The sequence below is a fragment of the Cynoglossus semilaevis genome, chromosome 18 (assembly GCF_000523025.1).
Source record: "Cynoglossus semilaevis isolate Cse_v1.0 chromosome 18, Cse_v1.0, whole genome shotgun sequence".
In the NCBI taxonomy this organism is placed as follows: Eukaryota; Metazoa; Chordata; class Actinopteri; order Pleuronectiformes; family Cynoglossidae; genus Cynoglossus; species Cynoglossus semilaevis.
Window position 1 is genome coordinate 11,558,470 of NC_024324.1, and position 21,743 is coordinate 11,580,212.

The following is a 21,743-nucleotide window of genomic DNA, read 5'->3' on the forward strand; positions in this document are numbered from 1 at the left end:
ATATTTTTGTATGTCTTTTGGAAAATTAATTTATTATTATTTGTTATTGTTGTATTGTTACGCTGTTCGGCTTCTTTGGTTTCGTCTCAGCATCCACACGGTGATGTCAGGAATTCTGCTGACAACAGAAAGAACAGACGAGACCCTAACCACTCATCAGATTGCCTGCAGGACAGCAGTGATATAGAAGTAGACATGACATCAGACGACGATGACGACGATGACGATGATGATGATGGGACAGCATCCAAAAGCTCCAAAGGTTGAAACTTTAAGCACGATTATTCCATAAGTGACATTCATTTATTGCTATTATTTTAACACAATTTCAGCTTTGGATATTCGTGATTCCAGGAGATGTCACTTGTGGGCACTAAATCCAGCCACCAGGGGGTGCTGGAGCCAATTGCAGCTATCTATGGGCAATGTCTTTGCTATGCAACGATAGCTGGCGTCGTTTGATTAATTTAATTTTTAGAAGTGGAATTTAATCAAAGTCAAGATACAATTTTGATATTATTATTTAAAGCTAACATAAATATTTGTGACTTGCTTGTTTTTGTCAGATCTTCAAGATATCCTGGAGGATGTTTAATTCTTCGCCCTACATCTGAATCTACAATGTCTTCTCTGCAAGTCTTCGTATTTATTTAGCAGCCTTCGAGCAGATAGCTTGCGTAAGTGATTTGTTTTTCGTTGAAATCCTAACGAGCTTAGAATAGTTTTTATATCACGATACCGCTTTATTATAAAGGGCTCCTCGAATGAAACGAATGGATCTCGATAACATTTATAGCACGTAACCATAATATCTTATTAACGGTAACGTTGACTGACGTTTAATTTCCTTGTAACATGTGTTTAGTGTGCTGTGCTTATTTTACCTTGTGCAAATCAAAGTGCACTTTTATCTTATTTGCACAAATGACGCTTTGGCCTATATCCTTAACAGCTGGAAGATGAATAGCATTTAAATATATATGATTTAATTTAACAGATGTATGGAATAATATTTTGTCTGATCGTTGGGGTTTGTATTTGTAATACTATTTAATAAAGACTGAATAATAATCATTTTATAGTAAAAGTACTACTAGTAGTTGTACTGCAGGCTAGGTGGCAAATAATCATATTCAAAGAAGTTAAATAAATAATCCGTCCCGCCGAAAATGTTATTAATTTATATTATCATTATACTGTACTTCTGCCTTTTTCCTGCAATGTCTTTAGTTCCCCAATAGATGGCGTAGAAACAACTTTTAGCATTTTAGGCTTCTTAGTTGAAGCACTTACAGGAGAACATTAGGGAACCGATGCGAAATACTGTAAAGGACACACATAACGGCTGCGGAACATTCTAGAAACAGTCTACATTCAGTTTCACAACTAGGTTGTTTGGTCATTGGACAATCTTAATTGAACTTAGATGTAAATGTGACAGACTTTCTGTGGCCTTGCAATGTATTCGTGACATATCCAGCACGTGCTCTATATTATTTACTGCTGTCTGTTTGGAACCTAGAATGTATGTATGTAAGACATGGATGCAGCCGTTGTACTGCAGGCTAGGGGGGAAAGTGAAAACCCAGCACAAAAAAAAACCGGAGAAAAACACTACAGCTACGCAGCATGTCTACATTTTAAAGGGGGCCAATCACATCACTTTTTTTTTTTTTTCATTCGACCTCGCACAAAGGCACAAAACGAGCTGGGCTAACACGACTTGCTTGTGTACAGAGGTATTTGATGTGACAGGAAGTTTAGCATGTCGGCATCGTAAAGAGCTATACCTATATGCCGTGTGTGTGCTAATAATACGTTGTATGCATATAGAGAAGCATGTAGGCTTGCTTTGGTTTAAAGTATATATTATTTAAAATATATAATATTTTTTTCTGTTTTTTCTGTCAATAACACATTTCAAAAGGATTTAATAATAATGGAAAATTAAATAAAACTGTATCATGTTTTTGCTTTTTGTTTTAAGTGATAACGTGTGAAAGAGCCATATCTATCTATCTATCTATCTATCTATCTATCTATCCTTATCAAACCTTCTCTAAATTTTGTTCGGTGAAATGTGCTTGGAAGATGTTTGAACACTTTCATTTGTATCTAATTTGCCAAAGGCAATTAAAGAACTGGGATGTCTACAGTATTTAGCCTCCGATGCTACGTGTACCTTTCTGATACTGTCGTATTTCTGAGCTGTAAAATTCTATGGGTGTCATATTGAAATGGAGATTTTGTAAAGAATAAAATAAAGACAACAGATTGAGACGTTACTAACAGTATGTTTTATGACATCTGTTTTTGCATACTTGTATGTTTTTCAAAATAAACACTTGTGTTACACTTGGTGTGCATGTGAATATAACATTTTTGTGTTGGATAAGTAGAACACTAGGGGCACTGGAGGCAGTTCTGGGTACCAATAACAGGAAAAAAAATCTATACATTCTATTTGAGGCCAGATATTAAACAAACGCTATAATGTAGTCACTCAATGATGCCACAAAAAAAAACAGTATTTCATTAATACATGCAGTATTCCAAACAACTGCCACATATAAAGCTAATATTCTGTCTACAAATATCCCATGGTTAGTCATCATAGACAGTTATCAGCCATAGGTCCAAATACCTTTTCTTTTTAATCCTATATTTTTCTATAATTTTACAGTTTTATTTATGTAGTTACCAGATGTTTACCCTTTATTGACCAGGTAAACCAAGTTTATTTTTTTAACTCAGGAAGCTGGAAGGTAGGTACAGCTGCTGGTCTTGTCAACAAGCTAACTTGTTGCTAATTGCTAATAGCTTGCCACGCTACAGCTCAACAGCTTTTAAATTTGTTTAATATTAATTTCATATTCAGTGTCATAGACACAGCAACTCGTCTGGTATTTTTCTAGTATTTTGAATAGTGTTTTCTCTCTTCTGGTGTCAGTACTTGGCTAACTTTAAACTAGCTTGAGGCCAAATTGTACCTGTTTAGCTAAGGAGTTTAGCTAAGGCTAATTTTGCCCTATGTATTCCACACTCTCCCAGGCCCTTATTAGTAATGTTAGCAGTATTATTCAATAATATAATATTCAATAATAACTTCAATATATCCAGATATATAATCAGTGAGTCATTCTCTGGGCTTCCTTTAAAAAAAAACAAAAACAAAAAAACAATATTACCAAAGCCAAGTTAATGCTCTCAGTCTTTCACTTCTCTTTTCTCTATGTGGTGATGTCTACATGTATTTGTGTCCATGGCGGTGGACACAGACTCTTATTCTAATCCTCGTAGACAATGTCAGCCAAATGATGTTTATTAATAACCCAACTGTTGCGTAGAGGGGAAAATAACTGTCACCATCGCCCCTCTGGCTCTATGTCGCACTGATGCCCAGGAGAAATCCAGTTATAGGCACTGGAGGCCAGGTGATGGAATAAGGTTACAGCAGAGGCATTCCCATTCCCATGCAAAGGCAGTTTTGCATTGTGCTTCATCTCATACTAGCGCACTGTATTGCTAGGACACAGTCTCGACACGGCGTGTTCATCTTATTAATAATTATGGGTGAAAAAGTTACACACCTCTCGTGTTGTCGAGTCAGAGCTAAAAAAAAAAAAAAAACGCAGTCTCTGAGGTCCTAGCTCAGCGGTGTCAAACATACGGCCCGCGGACCAAAACCGGCCCACTAGGGTGTTCAATCCGGCCCGCTTGATGATTTTGGAAAATACACAAACACTTCATGTTCAGGAAATTGTTTGCAAAAATATTACTATTTAGTTAGATCTGAATAAATAATAATAATAAAGATATATTTCATCGAATGCCTAGTAAGAGGTTTTGTGTGAGTGTTAAAGAAATTCCTCTCCTCACTCAACAAGCTTTTCATTTGATAATAATAATAACAATAAATAGCAAATACACTTATTTATACACTTATTTGCATGAAAACAAAGGGACCCACTAGACATCTAATTAGGCTGTATGCTGCCCGTGAACCAAAATGAGTTTGACACCCCTGATTTAAACAGTCCATATTAAAACACTTCCAACTTACTGGATATCAGGGCCCGGCAGGAACGAGCAGGAAGGCAGGAACTCAGGAGCGTGAGGAAGAACCCGTACCAGAACCACTCAGCGACGTCGGACATCGACCAGACAGAGACAGAGTGAGGGAGAGAGGTACACACACACACACACACACACAGAGCAGCAGGTGACACGTGATTAACACAGGGGGGAGCAGGGAAACAGACTGACCTCAGACAATGTCGTGTAATTGTTATATTAACGATACAAAGCGAAACTAAATCATTGAGAGAATACTATAATATATATGGTACAGTCACGGCACGGAGGTAGGAAGGAGTGTCATTGTATGCAGATGATTCGCTGCTTGTATGCCTCAGATTCTTCATCCTTCAAGTCTATCAAAGAGGTTGTTCGTCTTCATGGCTCCGCCCTCTCTGCGCCAACAATCAAAAATCACCCACCCCCCCCCCTTTTGGGTCCGAAAAAAAATACACTCAATCTTTAGGTAGACAACATTTTTTTACCAACTAGTTAATACATTTTCCATCCACATATAGTTCACATACAGTTCCTCTTAAAGGGCCGGTAACTGTAACTGTTGACAGATCAGGTGTGGGCAATCTCTTGGACTTGTGGGCCACATTGTGTCCTACAATGGACAGGTGGACCGGGTTAGGAGCAGATAGATGGCGCGTTTGTGTGAAGATTTATTACATGTAAAAATGTAAGGCTAAAATGCTTTTTAGCCTTTCCGACGCCATCTATTGGGGAAACATGGGCACCAGAACCGGTAACTAGATGATTCCCAGAGGAACCACATGCTGGGTTGTTAACCTTCTTCTTGTCGCTTGTTTAGATAAAAGCGTCTGCTGAATGCATTCATGTTTTGTAAACGTAATGATTAACCCAGGGGGGAGCAGGGTGAATGCATTCATGTTTTGTAAACGTAAATTAATAACATAATTTGAACAAGTTCGGCGGGCCGTATTAAAAATTCAAGTGGGCCACATTCAGCCCCCGGGCCATAGTTTGCCCACGCCTGGTATAGCTGTAACTAACCCATAATGTAATGTAATAATAAACACAACATGGACTTTATTATAAGCTCTTTTTAAGCTCCCGCGGACCACACAAAACTATTTTGTGGGCCGCATTTGGCCCGCGGACCTCGAGTTTGACCTAGATCTAGATAACCCTGAACATATCGTAAATCAAACTTGGCTAAAAAAAAATCATTTAAAGATCCACTTACAACAAAACAAAACAAATAAAAGTTAGCAAAGGTTTGTCTAAAAATAATGATAATAATAAAGTATCTACATTCATACATGTGCTGTTAAAGTGTCGGTCCACTGGTGTCACCGTGGAGAGCACAGGGGGATTCAGGGGTTTAAAGCGATGGGAGTGTCTCCTCGTCTGGAGTATAAATGCTCGCCCTGTGTCTTTGTCAGAGTTTGGAGTCTCTGCCAGTTCACCGGGCTCTCAGGCCGTTTGTCCTTGCACTCTCTTGTCTTCTTGTCTTTTGTTTCTGCGAGAGAAAAAAAAAAACACAGCCAAAATGGAGGCCATCAAGAAGAAGATGCTCATGCTGAAGTTGGACAAGGAGAACGCGTTAGACCAGGCTGAACAGGCAGAGGCGGACAAGAAGGCAGCTGAGGACAGAAGCAAGCAGGTGGGTCATGGACTGTCTGTCCCACAATCCCATTGTTATACTGCATGAGGACGGACTGATGTTTGTCTTTGTCAATATCGTTTGTTTTTTTTCCCCCTTGTGGATATTTCAGGAACTGTAGTTAAATTTTCAAATGAATACATTTCTATAAAAATGAATGAAATTCAAATGTTTTATCACTATAATTTTTTTTAACTATGCATCAAAAGGACTACATTTATGACTAGTCGTATTTTGAGACGACATTTTTTTTCAGTGACTCTGCGTGTTAATAATATACCGCTAATGCGTTAATAGAATTTGAACAATATATTTAAATTGTCACCGGGATATAAATAGAGTACATCTGACATGTGTCCGTCCTTATACAGACGACACGTTAATGCCCACTATAACTCTATCCACCTGACATTTGCCGAGCTCAACTGATACCCACTGTGATAACACATCTATTCAGACTGTGAACAATTCAAATGCCAGGTTTCAGGCCCGGGGAACTCAGTCACTTGTAGATGTGATTTGGAATGTAGATTCTGTAAATAAAATGATATATATAACAAATGGCTTTTTAAAAAAAAAAGATATATAATGAATATTTATGTTGTTGTATGAGATGCAGATGCAGCTGCTGTTAAGAGTTAGATGTTTATGGGCAGCGTAGGTCAATACAGGAAATGGGGAAAAAAAAGACCTTTTTACTTATGTAAACAGGGGGAAAAGGGATGACCTTTTCAAAAAAACTTTTTTATAGCCAAAACCAGATTTTTTTTTACACTGTATTTACGACGATGTCTATGTGTAATAAAAATAATAACAATAATAATAATAAAAATATATTGAAATACTTGGTTGATACTGATACTTCAATAGTATAATTGATAAATTATACTATTAAGTACAATTAATATCTATAACATAAATATGTTTTTTCAATGAATTTCTATAATATAAATTCTCTATACAAATTCAACATTTTTTTTGAAGATTTCTATGGGAATTCACTCAAAACAATAATTAAATACACAGTATATGCAGTACTGTACGTATAGGCTAAAAATGAGAAAGACGGGTCAAGTTAAATGCAGTTATATTTATATTAAATCTCCATATAGTGGGCTTTATAGTGTTTAAGAATAAATCTTAAATCCCATTTTGAGTAAAGTTGCAAATATCAACACGGTCGGATTTTTGCGCTACAGTTCCTGCATTCAATTCAAAACAAAATCTATCTAAATCCCTGTTTCAAAATTTCAAAAAACGATCCTCCGATCTTCCATTCCAACAGCATGAAGACGAACTCCTGCAAATGCAAAAGAAGCTCAAGGGGACAGAGGACGAGCTGGACAAATACTCGGAGGCCCTGAAGGATGCTCAGGAGAAGCTGGAGGTGGCGGACAAGAAGGCTGCTGACGTAAGTGGACGTTGGAAAACCCGAAATTTACACCACGTTCTTGCTAAACCCGAGGGTTGGTAACATCCTGTTCTTTAAGCCTGGCTTCTTATCTTATACCATAACGATCACACCGCACCACACCTTCACGAGATACTCAGGTACAGCGCGAGGAAAACGCTTTCATTTCGTCATTTTATTACAGCTCCCATACGACCGTTGATGCACATATCGCTCGCTACTACTATTGTAATAGCGCAGCACGGCGCGAGGCTCAAACTGCTGCTCTGTTTAAGGCTTTGATAATGCCAGTGTAAACCAACCCTGGCTCGACTCACCGCATCTCCCTTGCATTCCATTCCCATCATGCCCTGCATTGTACCCCCCCGCCCCCCTCCTCCCCCTTCAGCTGTCGAGGGGATTCAGGGCCCTTTTTTTGGCTATGATGCCTGCCGCCCAACCTTGACTGTGAGCTTAACAATGGTCAGAGTCCATTTCAGGTACATCATTCATTCCTTTGAGATCGACCATCCTTTTTTAGGGAGGGTTACTGCTTTGATTTTCATTCGACTAAAAGAAAAGATGCGGTGAATACAATTTGGAGGATAAAAAAAAAGATTTGTACAACAGTTTTAACCACTATGGTAAACTACGGTGTAGACCAGTCACCATACGACAAAAAGGAAAAAAAATGCCGAAGCCCTTTTTATCCCGCAACACAGCTGAGTTAATCCTGAGCTAGCTGAGTCACTGCCGCAGAATTAATTACAGCATTTACAGAGGACAGCTGTCCATACTGGACATTGTGTCGCCCAAAGAGGATGTCCTGATGAATATAGCAGTACAGTACACAGAGACAAGCGTCTGGAAGCGCTATCGACATTAAACCGTGGCGTTAACAAATCTGACTTGATGTAAGGTTCGGTTAGTTGGAAAACTCTAAACCAGGGGTGTCAAACACATTGTGGTTCAGCCTGATAAGTCCTGATAAGACCAGTCTAATCATAATATAATTACTTATAAATAACAATAAGTCCATGTTTTGACCCTTTGCTTTCATGCAAATAAATACAGGTGTATTAGACAATATTAATTCATATTTGATGAAATATCATTTAAAAAAAAAACATCACAGTCTTGAAGTGTTTCACTTTCAAAATTTTAAAAAAAACATTACAGTCTTGAAGTGTCCCCCACGGGCCGCATGTTTGACTCCCCGCTCTAAACACTGAATTGTCTTTAAACTGACTTGGACTTGACTCAATCATCTCATCTGTAACTTAGACTTGGGGATTCTGGTTCAACTTAGACCCAACCTAACACAGTGTTTCTTAAATAGTGGGGCACGCCCCCCCCCTGAGGGGCGGGGGCACGTTGAGATGTCACATGGGGCCTAAGATGGGACTTTCAGTATCTTTGTGTCTTTATTCATGCTGGAATAAAACGTATTAAATCTCTATACACTAATACTACTTATTATTATTTATGTATTTTTGTATCAAATTGTAAGTTGCTTTGGATAAAAGCGTCTGCTAAATGTATTGGAATGGAATGATAAACAAGCCTCCAGTCACTAGATGGCAGCAGAGCAGCGAATTTTTTTTTTTTTAAATTAATTTTAATGAGGATCAGGGTATTGTATGAAAAATGCTGGTGCCAGCAACTCAGCAGTTCTGTGTTTTCCAATCCAGGCTGAAGCTGAAGTCGCTTCCTTGAACAGACGTATCCAGCTGGTAGAGGAGGAGCTGGACCGAGCCCAGGAGAGACTGGCCACAGCCCTGCAGAAGCTGGAAGAGGCCGAGAAGGCTGCGGATGAGAGCGAGAGGTGTGGTTTCCATCTACTCTATCATTATCTTAGCATAATAAAATGTATTAGAAAAACTATATTATACAAAATAAAAACATGTGTACAGAGCAGGGGTATCAAATTAATTTTGGTTCAGGGGCCACATACAGCCTGTTTTGATATCAAGTGGGTCGGACCGCTACATTCATAACATAATTAACTATAAATAACAATAAGATGATGTTTTCATGCAAATAAGTACAAGTATATTAAAAAATAATCACATTTAAAGAAGTATAATTTGACAAAACATCACCAAAATAACGTGTTTGCGCAATTTTTTCACTTTCAAAATTCATCAAGTGGGCCAGATTGAACTTCATAGTGGGCCAGATTTGGCCTGCAGGCCGTATTTTTGACATCACTGAGCTAGGCCCTCAGAGACCTGACAACAAGCGGTGTGGTCTTTTCTCACCCATAATTATTTATGTCCAAGACTAAATTAATCAAGTGGGCCAAATTGAACTTCCCAGTGGGCACGTTTTGCCCCGCGGGCATCAAGTGGGCCAGAGTGAACCTCCCAATGGGCACGTTTTGCCCCGTGGGCCATATGTTTGACACCCCTGGTATGGCGGAAATGTACATCAGAAGTGATCGAGTGGCGGAAAATTTCAAACCTGTTTGACCTTTGACCTACTAGCCCACACACAGTCATCTTCAATGTTAAAAAGGTGAAGACTTAAAAAGGTGTGAAGTAGCAATTTAACACTAGGGGGCAATACACTTTAGCCTGGTGATTTGAATAGTAGCTCCCAAACCAAAGACCTGGTTTATTTGATAATATTGCATTTGATAATTTGTTGAATAACTCGTTTACAAAATAACAACAGAAAGAACTGAAGGTCCATCAGTAGGACAATCTCCCAGCGAAGAACAAACAACTCGACAAAAGCAACTTGCTTTGCAATTCAGACCCGCTGCCACCAGGGCTCCTGCCACCTGTTAGTGTCACACAGGGTGGTTCTAATGCCGTGCCAAGTCTAAAAGAAGAGTCGGCCTGAGAGGAGAGCGCGATTATTGTTAATGGCAACGAACAGCAGCGTTAGATCTAAGAACAGCGAATGAAGTGCGCGCCTCAGTATGTATGAAGGTCATCTGACAGAAGGTTCTGGAGGATACGTGTCTTCTATTTGTTTTCTTGTTAATGCTCACACACAGATTTGGAAGCCCCTGGTACGACCAGCCAAGTCAAGTCAAGTCAAGTTTGATTTGGAAGCCCCTGGTATGACAAGTCAAGTCAAGTCAAGTCAGTTTTATTTGTGTATAATATCGGCTTGGTTGCCAACAGATGATGTTAACGTTGGATCAGATCTCAGTGGCACATTCATGGCTGAGATGTGTAAACATCACAGGTCCCGGCACATGACCCTGAGGGACACCTGAGCTTGGATTCACATTACTGCTGCTGCTGACTTCTGTGAGGAAGTCCAAGATCCGGTTGCATATAAAATATTGACGCGCAGACGTGTAATTGCACGTGCAACGCGCACGTGCAATTTGTTGCCATGTCTTACGATTCACAATCCAGCAGTATGAAGCCAGAGGATAATAATCAAGAATAATATTTACGTAAAGAAGTGTGATACTTGTGACAATAAATAGTTAGTACAACAAAAACAAACAAAAAAAACAAACAATTCCAATTTGCAGCATCATGTGATAATTAGCCCATCAGCGCTTGTTATCACGAGCTAGTTACTATGAGTCGCTCACAGGTTTGTTTAAAAACTGTGTACTCCTGTGTTCTATGCCTACTGTGGTGTGTCTGTGCGTGAAGGGGCATGAAGGTGATTGAAAACAGAGCCCTGAAGGATGAGGAGAAGATGGAGCTGCAGGAGATTCAGCTGAAGGAAGCTAAACACATCGCAGAAGAGGCTGACCGCAAGTACGAGGAGGTGGGTTTTCCAATTTGCAGCATCATGTGAGATTCATATAGGTATATCATAGCCGCATTGATGATAAATCTAATTTTAATAACAATAATAATAATGTGTGTCATTGAAAAAATACTTGTGACAATAAATAGTTAGTACAACAAAAACAAACAAAAAAAACAAACAATATATAGCAATATTTCGTAACGATAATTAGCCCATCAGCGCTTGCTATTATGAGCTAGTTACTATGAGTCGCTCACAGGTTTGTTTAAAAACTGTGTACTCCTGTGTTCTATGCCTACTGTGGTGTGTCTGTGCGTGAAGGGGCATGAAGGTGATTGAAAACAGAGCCCTGAAGGATGAGGAGAAGATGGAGCTGCAGGAGATTCAGCTGAAGGAAGCTAAACACATCGCAGAAGAGGCTGACCGCAAGTACGAGGAGGTGGGTTTTCCGATTTGCAGCATCATGTGAGATTCATATAGGTATATCATAGCCGCATTGATAATAAATAATAATAATAATGTGTGTCATTGAAAAAAAATAGAATCTGTTTATATATTGTGTGTTGGACTGCAGGTGGCCCGTAAACTGGTGATTGTAGAAGGAGAGTTGGAGCGCACAGAGGAGAGGGCAGAGCTCGCTGAGGCGTAAGTAGTTACATCGTTCACAGATGGCTCAACATTATCTTTAGAAAAAAAATTGTATTTCTGTAATTTTATAATATTGAAATAATTCTCTACGTCTTCATTAAACCACATCAAGTAAATGTGCTGAGCTGGAGGAGGAACTGAAGAACGTCACTAACAACCTGAAGTCTCTTGAGGCCCAGGCTGAAAAGGTAGGAGCTTTTATCATTAAATACATACTATCTATTACTAAAGTGTAACAACGCGACGTTTTATTTTGTTTACACAATTTTAACATTTCTATAATTTATGTTATAATACATTGATAATACTATACTAATATTACAAAAATGAAATCGTTAAAAAGGTACTTGTGTGGCTGTGTGAAGCATTAACCAAAAACAGGAAGAAGAAAAGCTATACTAAATACTATTACTAAAGTGTAACAACGCAACGCAACAACATTTTATTTTGTTTACACAATTTTAACATTCCACTTGTGTCAAATCAATGTAAAAAGGTTATTGTTGACACCCCTGCCCCTCCGGACACGGTTTAGTCATAGTTACTGCCATTGGCGCCAATTCCGTGGGTACTTCGGGGTCGGAGCAACCACGGATATTGCCGAGCACTAACGGAGATTACCGAGCAACCGCGGAGACTGCCGAGCAACATTAACCTGCGTCACCTGGTTACAGTTCCTTCTAAATAATAATTAAGGTGATATTTACGTGATATTAAATACCAGAGGCTAATGGTAGCTGGGTTCCTTGTTTATTAACGTAAATAATAAAAAGTATTTTACGTACCGGTCTTGTTCCACTTTCCAACACTTCATTGAAAGTACAAACTTCAAACTTGGTAAAACGTCTCTTATTATAGCAAGGAAAATGGGTGACGAAACTCTCATTATCAACCCATTATCAAAAACTATTTCATAATAACAAAAATGAAGTAAAACAACCAAAAATGACGTCGAGCGTAATGGTATATGTCATGAAAAATGAATACAGCAGCCACAAATTGCCTCAAAGCGGACGAAGAAGACGTAAAACCGTTGAATCGCTTAAACTAAACTTAATTAAGGTGACGCTGAGACAAAGAAAAAAAAAAAACAATGCAACTTAAAGTAGTATTTTAACAATGGCACTAGATGGCAGTGTAACATTCAGCTAGCCGGAAACAGAACTAAACACCACAATATAACTAAGCAACATTTCTATACATTAAAAACAAAATAAAAATACAGAACTATATTTAGATTCAGTAACCAGAATTACATTTAATTAATTAAATTAATAGGTCATTTATGTATAAAGTCATAATTAAAAATTATAGAAGACAAATACAGGGCAGGTCTTGATTACACAAATCCTCCATTGTACGAACAGAGTCTAAACATATTTAAGACTATGTATTTATTACAAACAAACTTGGTACAAGCAACACAATTTAACATAAATTAATCTTTTTTCAGCCTTGTAAAATTATCTCTAAAATAAAATGTTTTTTTTAAAATTATTTTAGCATCAATGCTACGTGTTTCAATAAGCGGTATTCTCAAAAAGATTTTGTGCGGTAGATGAGTACAGAGTGCGGTATTATGATGATGATGTTTGAGACTCACCTGTCAAATTGGTTTTATATAAGTGCATGTTTAAACCGTGGTGTGTTTAATTACAGTACTCTCAGAAGGAGGACAAGTATGAGGAAGAGATCAAGATCCTGACTGACAAGCTCAAGGAGGTGAGACGTGAATGTGGAGAAGACAAGTGTTATCTGTTTTAACATTTTTATTATTTAGCGCACTGATGAAAACCAAAAATTAAAGAAAAGTCATTCAAGTACTTTTTACATCCTTAAAATTGTCCACCTTAAAAAAAAGTTAGATGTAACATTTCCAAAATAGGCCCACTTCCTCTTTCAGTACCCCGTTTTTCTTGTCACACAGTTTCTTTTCTAAAAAAAAGAAACTTCAACTAAACCTACAATAATTCTGTCTTTTCGTAACGTTTTGGATTTTTCTGCCAGGCTGAGACCAGAGCTGAGTTTGCTGAGAGATCTGTTGCCAAGCTGGAGAAGACGATCGACGATCTTGAAGGTAGAGGATTCGTTTGTTTGTTGTTGTGAACCAGTGAATGACTGTGTAACAAATCAAGTGAGGTTTAACACGTACTGTACATACGCTCGAACATAACCACCGTCACTCTGCGAGCGTTTAAATGAGCATTTCCTCTTTTTCTCTGCACCTGTCCTTCTTTGGTACAGATGAGCTGTATGCACAGAAACTGAAGTACAAAGCCATCAGTGAGGAACTGGACCATGCCCTCAATGACATGACATCTATGTAAGTAATAGAAAAAAAAAACAACTTCTTTTTTTTTTAATTTCCAAAACCATTTAATTTTTTATTTTAATTTCACCATCACTGCCCAGAAATCTGATTGGGTTTACTTTTACAGAGCTTTAAAATGGTCCTACAACTTACAGTGAAACATGAAATTATTATACTTCTGCATTTTCGGCCTGCGATGCCTGAATTCCCCCAGTAGATGGCGTAGAAAAGGCTTAAAAGCATTTTAGCATTTTGTCCTTTATGCATGACCTTTACGTGTCATAATTAGCATTTAGCGTCAATATATAAAAATACCAGTAGGCTGTCATACAAGGGTATAAGCCAGGTATGGGCAAACTACGGCCTGCGATGCCTGAATTTCCCCAGTAGATGGCGTGGAAAAGGCTTAAAAGCATTTTAGCATTTTGTCCTTTATGCATGACCTTTACGTGTCATAATTAGCATTTAGCGTCAATATATAAAAAATACCAGTAGTAGTAGTAAAAATACCAGGTATGGGCAAACTACGGCCTGCGATGCCTGCGTTTCCCCATTAGCTGGTGTAGAATGCTAAAAGCAATTTAGCATTTTAGCCTTTATGCATGACTTTAACATGTCATTTATCTTAGTTCACACCATCTATCTGCTCCCGACCTGGATCCCGTGTCAAATTATAGGAACTCGAAGCCTGGTATAAGCAATAAAAAGTGATTAAAAACACGACGCCTATTGTTCATTTGTTTACCTGGTTAACTGCTTTTGAGTGTTGTTATTTTGTGCCTTTTTGGTTTCCCTTTCTTAACACATAAATGCAAAATCGTGCCTTCCTAATCATTCATTTTTGCATTCTTGTGTTTTCAGTTAAATGTCCTGGCGCTTCACTGTCCCGTCAGGGAGCGGCCGCAGGAGCCCACACTTTGTCTGCTGAGCATCCCTCATCTCCACCTTCCTTTTCTCGTCTTCATTTCCTCATTCCTCAACTGTGTTTGAATATGTGTAATTGTGCTCCGCTGTTGTTATTGTGTTCAGGCCTTTACTGTTTACCTTGCTTACTCTTACTTTCACCTACATCTCATGTACGGTTCTCATCGCAGCTCTTTACCAGTTAAAACGAGGAGGATCGTCTACGGCTGTGTCTGTGACTCATTTCTCTTACCTGTACAAACCGACGGCTAACATTTGACGACAAGATAACAGATTTCAGATTACCATATTTTCTGGACTATAAGTCATCCTTTGGCTGGGTTTGCGACTTATATATTAAAATATATAATGCGACATGTTCGTTATTTTTTTTTACACTGGCAGCCGCTAGAGGGCACTCTAGGCTTTTGTACCAGTATCTGCTACTCCTGTACCACTGAAAATTTAAATGTACCACTAGATGGCACTGGTGCGACTTATAGTCCGGGGGAAAAAAGTGTGTGTATATATATATGGCTTTTTAAAGCAATATCGTGTATATATATGGCTTTTTAAAGCAATATCTAAGCTCAACAACCGCACAAGTACAGATAAATAATTACTTAGGTACACAGGTCCAAAAAAATATTTGGTCATCATTTCTATGTGTGTGTCTTTTAAAAATTCATCTTAAGGTCTACGTTTTAACCCAAAATGAAACATTTAGCATACTGTTCCATCATTTGGACGATTATAGAGGGCTTGTCTGTGTACATGCTCAGGAGGTAGTACTGTTGATTTTCAACAGTGTTGTAAACATTTAGGTCAATGGCACATCCTTCAAGTGCAAATGTGTCGAGCGGTCATCAGGTCAGATAAGGTGCTATGGAATCATACCTTGTAAACTAAGTACCATTTACTTATAGTAACTATGTTTTGAATATTACTATTGTAACGAATCAGTAAGTTTGGTCCTTGTACGGCAGCAGTAACACAAGTACTTTTAAGTCTGTCTTAATAAACATGGTCTACTCCGATGTATGTAGCATGAAAAGTATATTCCAGAAGAGCTCTGTCGTTGCAAGGCAGGGTCAACTGCTGAATGTACGTGACCTCTGACCCTTAAAGCTCTCGCATTAACCCTCAGTGTTTCCAGAATGAAAAGAGCAGGGAAGTACTTTGGGTAATGAATCTTGCATAACACAGATTGCTGCCATTTAAAATACTGCTCAATGAGGCTGTATTGCACAATGCAGTACAATGGGGGAAGACGTGTGTCGGATTTATACGAAGTACTCCGTGTCTGAGCTCGTTTCTGCAGTACAAGCGGGTACAAAATTAAATCCGTTTTTTTTTTTGTTTTTTTAACGTTATCAAGTACAGCCGGTGTACAAATGCAGCATCTGTTAGACACTAGAGGTCAGCGTTTTTGTGCAAACATCAATAATTCAAGATCAATCATTTGTGTACATTTATGACGCATTTGTATACACGGGCAGAATAACGCACACCAGGGGCCGCACCTAGCCAAATGAGAGCCCTAAGCAAGATTTTCAAGTGGGCCCCCGCCCCCATACACCAAAACCAACCCAACTTCTGGTCAGACACATCAGACTAGCCTCATCAAACGTAGAGTGGTAAATAAGTTTACGACTGACTAGCTGACGGACGACATTCACCGAACTTTCGAAAGCAACTCTCAGCACGTTCTGAAAGTCAACGGCAAGATGTACCGCAATGACTAAAATCCGCCAACACTAAGAAAATAAAGTACTTAGTTATTAAATATTTTTGGTCGGATTTGAGGTACAATTGTATAATTTATAATAATATATAATTGTCTTCATATGAATAATTCCACAATTTGGATTAGCACAAAAGGTTTTTGTCATATTTAGGAATCACAATTTACCTAGACTAATTATGAGTAATCATAAGCAATTAATCGTGATGAATCTAAAAGTACAAATTTAACAGTATTATATTTTCTTTGAAGACATATTCTCTTCTTCTATCTCCTCATTGGCTCCCTTAAAAACCCCTCTGAAGAAGTTTGTTTGTTTGTTGACTTTTTTTGTTAATAAATTAAACGGAAATAATGTAAGTTATGCATTCTTTCTGTGCGGCCCGGAAACAATTGACCCACGGACCGGCGCCGGTCCGCGGCCCAGGAATTGGGGACCCTTGGATTACAGTATCAAAGTCACTCATCGTTACAATATTTGAAGACAATATTCACACTTAAGAGACACAATTGTGAAAATTAAAAAGTAGGACACAGGTTTCCTATTTTAAAAAAAGAAATTATTTTGCATAAAGTTTGACTAACAGTTAAACTGACACACGTTACATGCATACACTAAATGTAATATAACCTATTACAAGTGTTTGTATTTGGCAGATGTTGAACACAAACAATAATGTCATACAAATGGAAGACTTGGACGTCAGATATTCTCTCCTGGCCTTCTCAAGAAATAAAGTTATTGTTGTTTCTGTGCAAATTGTTATAAAATAGTCTCAGTAACAAGGTCCACACATCCCATAGGTTTATTTTCTAAAGTTTTTTTTTTTCCCCTGCAAAAAAAAAAATACTCATCAGATGAGCCTCACTGCCGACACCGAGTCCTGGCAGTGTTTATATTTAAACAAAAGAAACAAACCTAGTGTAGTGGTTCCCAAATGTTCTCTGCTGGGTCTCCCTTTGGTTCATGAGAACATTTTCACCCGCCCCAGGAGGACTCCACACAAATATTTTGTTTTCAGAATCGTTAAGTTCACAAATTTAAACTTGCTAACTTGTTAGCAATGATAGCATAAAATTAACTTTTGTCAGTTGGCAGAAGCGAGCTTTTGTGTGTAATCTGATATTATTATCAGATATTATTTTTACACCGCCTTTTTTTTGTCTCTTGGTTTACATTTACAACATTGGACAATATGCTGCGGTACGTCTCATTTCTTCTTTCCCTCCACGCCCCCCCTGCATTGGCACTTGACCCTTCCCCACCCCCCATTTTGGGAACCTCTGACCTAGCATCAGGTTGATCACTTCACACAGCATTAAAAGGTTTTAAAAATCTTTCAAATTTATAAGTTGACCAACACAAAAATTTACCGATAATCCCCTTTGGGCATCATCCCAGTCTGTCCACTTGAACCTTCTGAACGTGTAAAGGAGTCCTGACCAGTCTCTCACCTCACGCCGCTCTATGAACTGCTGCTTAGCCTTCGCCGCAAGAGAGAGGCTGGCTTTGTCTCCGTGTCCTCGACATCACTTTCACACTGTCTCTGGAGAAAAAGGATCAGAGAAGTGGACATGAATGGAAACGTGATGCACACTTTAATGAAATTGAATAGCTAGATAGCTAGCTAGCTAGCTAGATAGATAGATTCATTGGGAGTTCCCTTCAGGAAGGAAGTAGTAGTAGTAGTAGTAGTTGAGGTTGTAGTTCACATCTACCCTTCTATACACAAATAGACATGACCTGACTTGCTCCTTTCAATCACCCATTGTGTGATTATGTTAGAGTAGAGGAATGTGACCAGACAACAACTGTTAGTTTATTCAGCCATTCAATACAAGAACATAGACTTGGACGTATGTTAACCTGGAAAAATACAACAAAGACTGCCGGCACTTAAAGGTACAGTGTAAACCTAAGGTACCTAGCTAAGGTTTTTAAATTAAAACTACGAATGTCGGACATTTACATTTTGCCGATTTACAATATCCCGATATTGTCTAATCACCTAATTTCCGATTTCAATATCAACCGATATAGTGGGGCAGTGGTGGCCCATCAGTGACAGTGATTCAATTTCACTTTCATATACGCCATCTCAGTGGTGGCCCATCAGTGACAGTAATTCAATTTCACTTTCATATACGCCATCATCTGGCGAAACTCAGGTATTGCGTTATCAGGTTTTTTATTATCGGACGAAAAAAATATTACATAATTATGCTAATATTGGGCCGATAATATAATTTGGCCGATATTATCGGACATATATACTATGTTTTTTATTAGTTTAGTTAAACTAGGAACAGTGGAGACAGACAAACAACTCTTCTCTTTAGGATCTGAACTGAGTAAATTGGTCTCACCTGTAGTGAATCGGAATCGGATCTGCCTTTGCACGCCTGGAACAGGCGGTTACACATTCGCACCATGTTATAGGACATCTAGGCGGACAATGAAGGAGAGACAAGAGTATTTTAGGCACGATAAGGTTTCGAGTAGATCTGTCTAAGGTGGGGCCAGGCCCTGTACGGGAAATGACACAATGTCTCCCAGTTGTGCAACGTGTTTCATTCAAGAAGCACTTGTCATAATTCCGTTCCCTCATTTCCTCATTCCTCCCCGTTGTCTACGTTCACACCTACCTTCCACTTCCTTCTGGCGTTGAACCTCTTGAAGCTCTTCATATTGATCGAAGATCGATTCCGTCTGGCCATCTGTTTACGTGTGATGGGCTGAAAACAGACACGGACACGTGCGCCTGTTGTAAAAACCCTTGACCGTAGGATGTTACGCACATCAAACAGGAAGTGGCTTTCACAACAACTCGAAAACAACAAGAGGATGTGTTGTTACCTTAATCCAGGGATGATGCAGACAGTCTTCAGCTGTCATCCTTTCACTGCAACAGACAGAACAACAATCCTGTTAAGCGTTTGCCAGGAATTGTTATTATAGAAATGTTCGTTATTTTTACACAGCTAGCCACTAGGGGGCACTCTAGGCATGTGTACCAGTATCTGCTACTCATGTAAGCTGCAGTTTTTATTTTCTGTTTTGGCTGGTGAGACTTATACTCCGCAGCGACTTATAGTCCGGGGCGAATTATACTCCGGAAAATCCGGTATTTATCATCCTGTGATTTTTAAACTGATGCTACTTCTACGTACACCGATAAAAAAAAAATCTCTTCTCTCCGTCTCTCTCTGTCTTTGTACGGCACAGCACATAGACAGTAAATCATGCAGAAGACTGGAAAACACACAAAACTCTCCAGAACGTTAGGCCGTCCCTAGCTCCTGACATTAAAGCATTCCCGTGGTCTTAAAATAAAATGTGGCTCAACAACAAACTCTTTTAGTATTTTATGATGAGAACACTGTTCATGATTTACTGTAGTTCAATAATTTAGTGAGGCTACGCTCAACTGTTTGACCCCTGTGCACAGAATTTTTGAAGATCTTCAAGCTCATTCAAAAGAATGCAAATAGTTTTATAGCACGCTAACCTGATCCGTTCTTTCAATAGCAGATCATTTGACCTACGCACGACACACTACGCAACGTGGATCTAATAAACTTTGCCATGACGTGCACAGCTTGTTCGATGAGCATTTACTGAATTGCAGGTTATGCATCGTAATCGTAATTTCTTGCTGCATTTCTATTGGCTGATTATTAGACAGACGTCTAGAATTTTATCTTGGGTTCCCTTCGGTCGCAAGATGCTAACAACGACCGTTCCTTGAACGCGTCTCACAGTTCGTAGAGATATCTCGTTTCTACAGCCCAAAATTGCACAGTATATACTGGCCATTAAACAGACGCTTCCTTTCGATCACTGATCTACAGCCACACTAGAGTTTTCGGCCACAGTGCAATATGGAAACCTGCTGTGATTTCTACGCGTTCCTAATTCACACTTTTTTTGAAGTGAGATACTGTACCTATTCCACATACTTGGAATCTTTGACCAAAAGTCTGTCGATGAAACCTTTTGCCATGGAGCTGGTGTTGCTGAAATACTGATCATAAAATTCATATTTGGTGGCCAGGACGTTCAACAGAGTCTCATCATCGTTGTCACCCTGGAATGGCGACAAACCACTTATTCTGAGGAGGACAGAAGGCACAGTAGATTTCACACTCATTTTCTCGTAAGACATACAGACAAAGATTTCCCTGGCGTACTTTCTCGTCAACAGACTCAACAGATCCAGGATTTGGATCAATTCCCTAGTGACTAATCAAAATGATGAAATGCTAGGGAAAAAGTAAAACCTTAGTCTCAAGCCGAACTCAAACTTTAGCTTCAGAGAGCTGGTGGATTTCACTCCATACTAAGCATTTTGACAGTGGCTTGTAGAATGCGTCCAGTGTTTCTTTACCTTCACCTCAGTGAACCTGGTCTGACCTGAAGTTGAAGTCGTCTCCACAAACACACGCTGGGCGGTGACATGTTATTTTAACACCAACTTAACAATCAACACAGCAGTGAAGCCGGTGCAACAGTGCACCTCTGTTTCCCTGTTCGCATGAAACTTAACATGTGGTCACACTTGTGGGTTAGTGCTTTACAGCAAGACGTGTGCCAGTCTGATTCTCTGTCTTTCTGTTTAGTGTCAGCACGTTCTACCTTTTCTCCTTGTACTCCTTGTTTAGTCAGACAAAACCTACTGGATTAGGTTATTGGACACTATCATTGAATTAGGGCTACAGTACTTAAACAACCGTGGTTTGCAGTTAGGGCTGATGGTAATAATTGACAGAACAAAGCAGTGTCTTGCACAAACATTTACTACTCACAGTATATAAGTGATAACGCCGATGCTCCTGAGGGGGAAAAGGAAACAGAAAACATGTAATAATAAAAAAAAATGTAACATTTAAATTATGACGCTTTGCTAATTACGCTACGTTGTTGTTACAAAACAAGTGATGCTCGACCCAATTGCATGCGCCGACACGTTAGTTAGTGAAAGAGGAATGATCTCTTTCTCGCGCGGAGGCGGTGAACTGTCTTTCGGCTGGGCTGCCAAATTACACAATATAGAGTGTAAAAAGAAGGAAAAGTCAGTGGTTATTCAATGCTTACCACATGTCGGCCGCTGTGGTCAAAGGTTCAGAGTTGATCACCTCGGGGGCTGTGAGGCAAGGACAGAAGGACAAATGATGATATGAATGAATGATGAATGTTATAAGGCGAACATTTTTAAGCTCCCACGGGGCCATAGCAAATTACAGGCCACATTTGGCCCGCGTGCCTTATGTTTGACATATGCTCTAGTTACAAAGGTGTCAAACTCATTTT

The 21,743-nt window shown here is 39.0% G+C and overlaps 2 protein-coding genes and 1 long non-coding RNA gene across 7 annotated transcripts in view; 2 read left to right on the plus strand and 1 right to left on the minus strand.

Moving 5' to 3' along the window:
* The first annotated feature begins 90 nt into the window (after window positions 1-90).
* On the plus strand, window positions 91-1,088 carry LOC112488520 (uncharacterized). The gene is made up of 2 exons (XR_003052657.1): window positions 91-262; window positions 567-1,088. It is a non-coding gene; the product is annotated as an uncharacterized LOC112488520 (long non-coding RNA).
* A 4,265-nt stretch (window positions 1,089-5,353) lies between these two features.
* Window positions 5,354-14,971, plus strand: tpm3 (tropomyosin 3). 2 transcript variants are annotated; one of them, XM_008331788.3, is made up of 9 exons: window positions 5,354-5,710; window positions 6,996-7,121; window positions 8,792-8,925; window positions 10,724-10,841; window positions 11,401-11,471; window positions 11,587-11,662; window positions 13,134-13,196; window positions 13,482-13,551; window positions 13,719-13,801. In XM_008331788.3, the coding sequence occupies exons 1-9, from the start codon at window positions 5,597-5,599 to the stop codon at window positions 13,799-13,801; spliced, it is 855 nt and encodes a 284-aa protein (XP_008330010.1). In that variant the 5' UTR covers window positions 5,354-5,596. The 2 variants fall into 2 exon arrangements, with proteins under 2 accessions (XP_008330010.1, XP_008330008.1); XM_008331786.3 differs by lacking the exons at window positions 5,354-5,710; window positions 6,996-7,121; window positions 8,792-8,925; window positions 10,724-10,841 and adding exons at window positions 11,114-11,265; window positions 14,647-14,971 and having other exon boundaries at window positions 13,719-13,797.
* Window positions 14,972-16,047: 1,076 nt separating this feature from the next.
* LOC103394467 (death-associated protein kinase 2) overlaps window positions 16,048-21,743 on the minus strand; it is a 10,017-nt gene continuing 4,321 nt past the window's right edge. For all 4 annotated transcript variants that reach the window (XM_025065217.1, XM_008331790.3, XM_008331792.3 and 1 more), the window contains 7 exons: window positions 21,528-21,576; window positions 21,239-21,265; window positions 20,393-20,545; window positions 19,290-19,335; window positions 19,079-19,168; window positions 18,800-18,877; window positions 16,048-17,979 (listed from right to left, as the gene is read on the minus strand). In XM_025065217.1, the coding sequence (XP_024920985.1) occupies window positions 17,899-17,979; window positions 18,800-18,877; window positions 19,079-19,168; window positions 19,290-19,335; window positions 20,393-20,545; window positions 21,239-21,265; window positions 21,528-21,576 (524 nt within the window). In that variant the 3' untranslated portion in view covers window positions 16,048-17,898. The remainder of the gene's footprint in view (window positions 17,980-18,799; window positions 18,878-19,078; window positions 19,169-19,289; window positions 19,336-20,392; window positions 20,546-21,238; window positions 21,266-21,527; window positions 21,577-21,743) is intronic.

Excerpts from the sequence above, each read along its gene's own strand:
- tpm3 (XM_008331788.3), top strand. The coding sequence starts at position 5,597 with ATGGAGGCCATCAAGAAGAAGATGCTCATGCTGAAGTTGGACAAGGAG. Across the intron at positions 10,842-11,400 it reads CTGACCGCAAGTACGAGGAG|GTGGCCCGTAAACTGGTGAT; the intron begins GTGGGTTTTCCA and ends GTTGGACTGCAG. Across the intron at positions 13,552-13,718 it reads GACGATCGACGATCTTGAAG|ATGAGCTGTATGCACAGAAA; the intron begins GTAGAGGATTCG and ends TCTTTGGTACAG.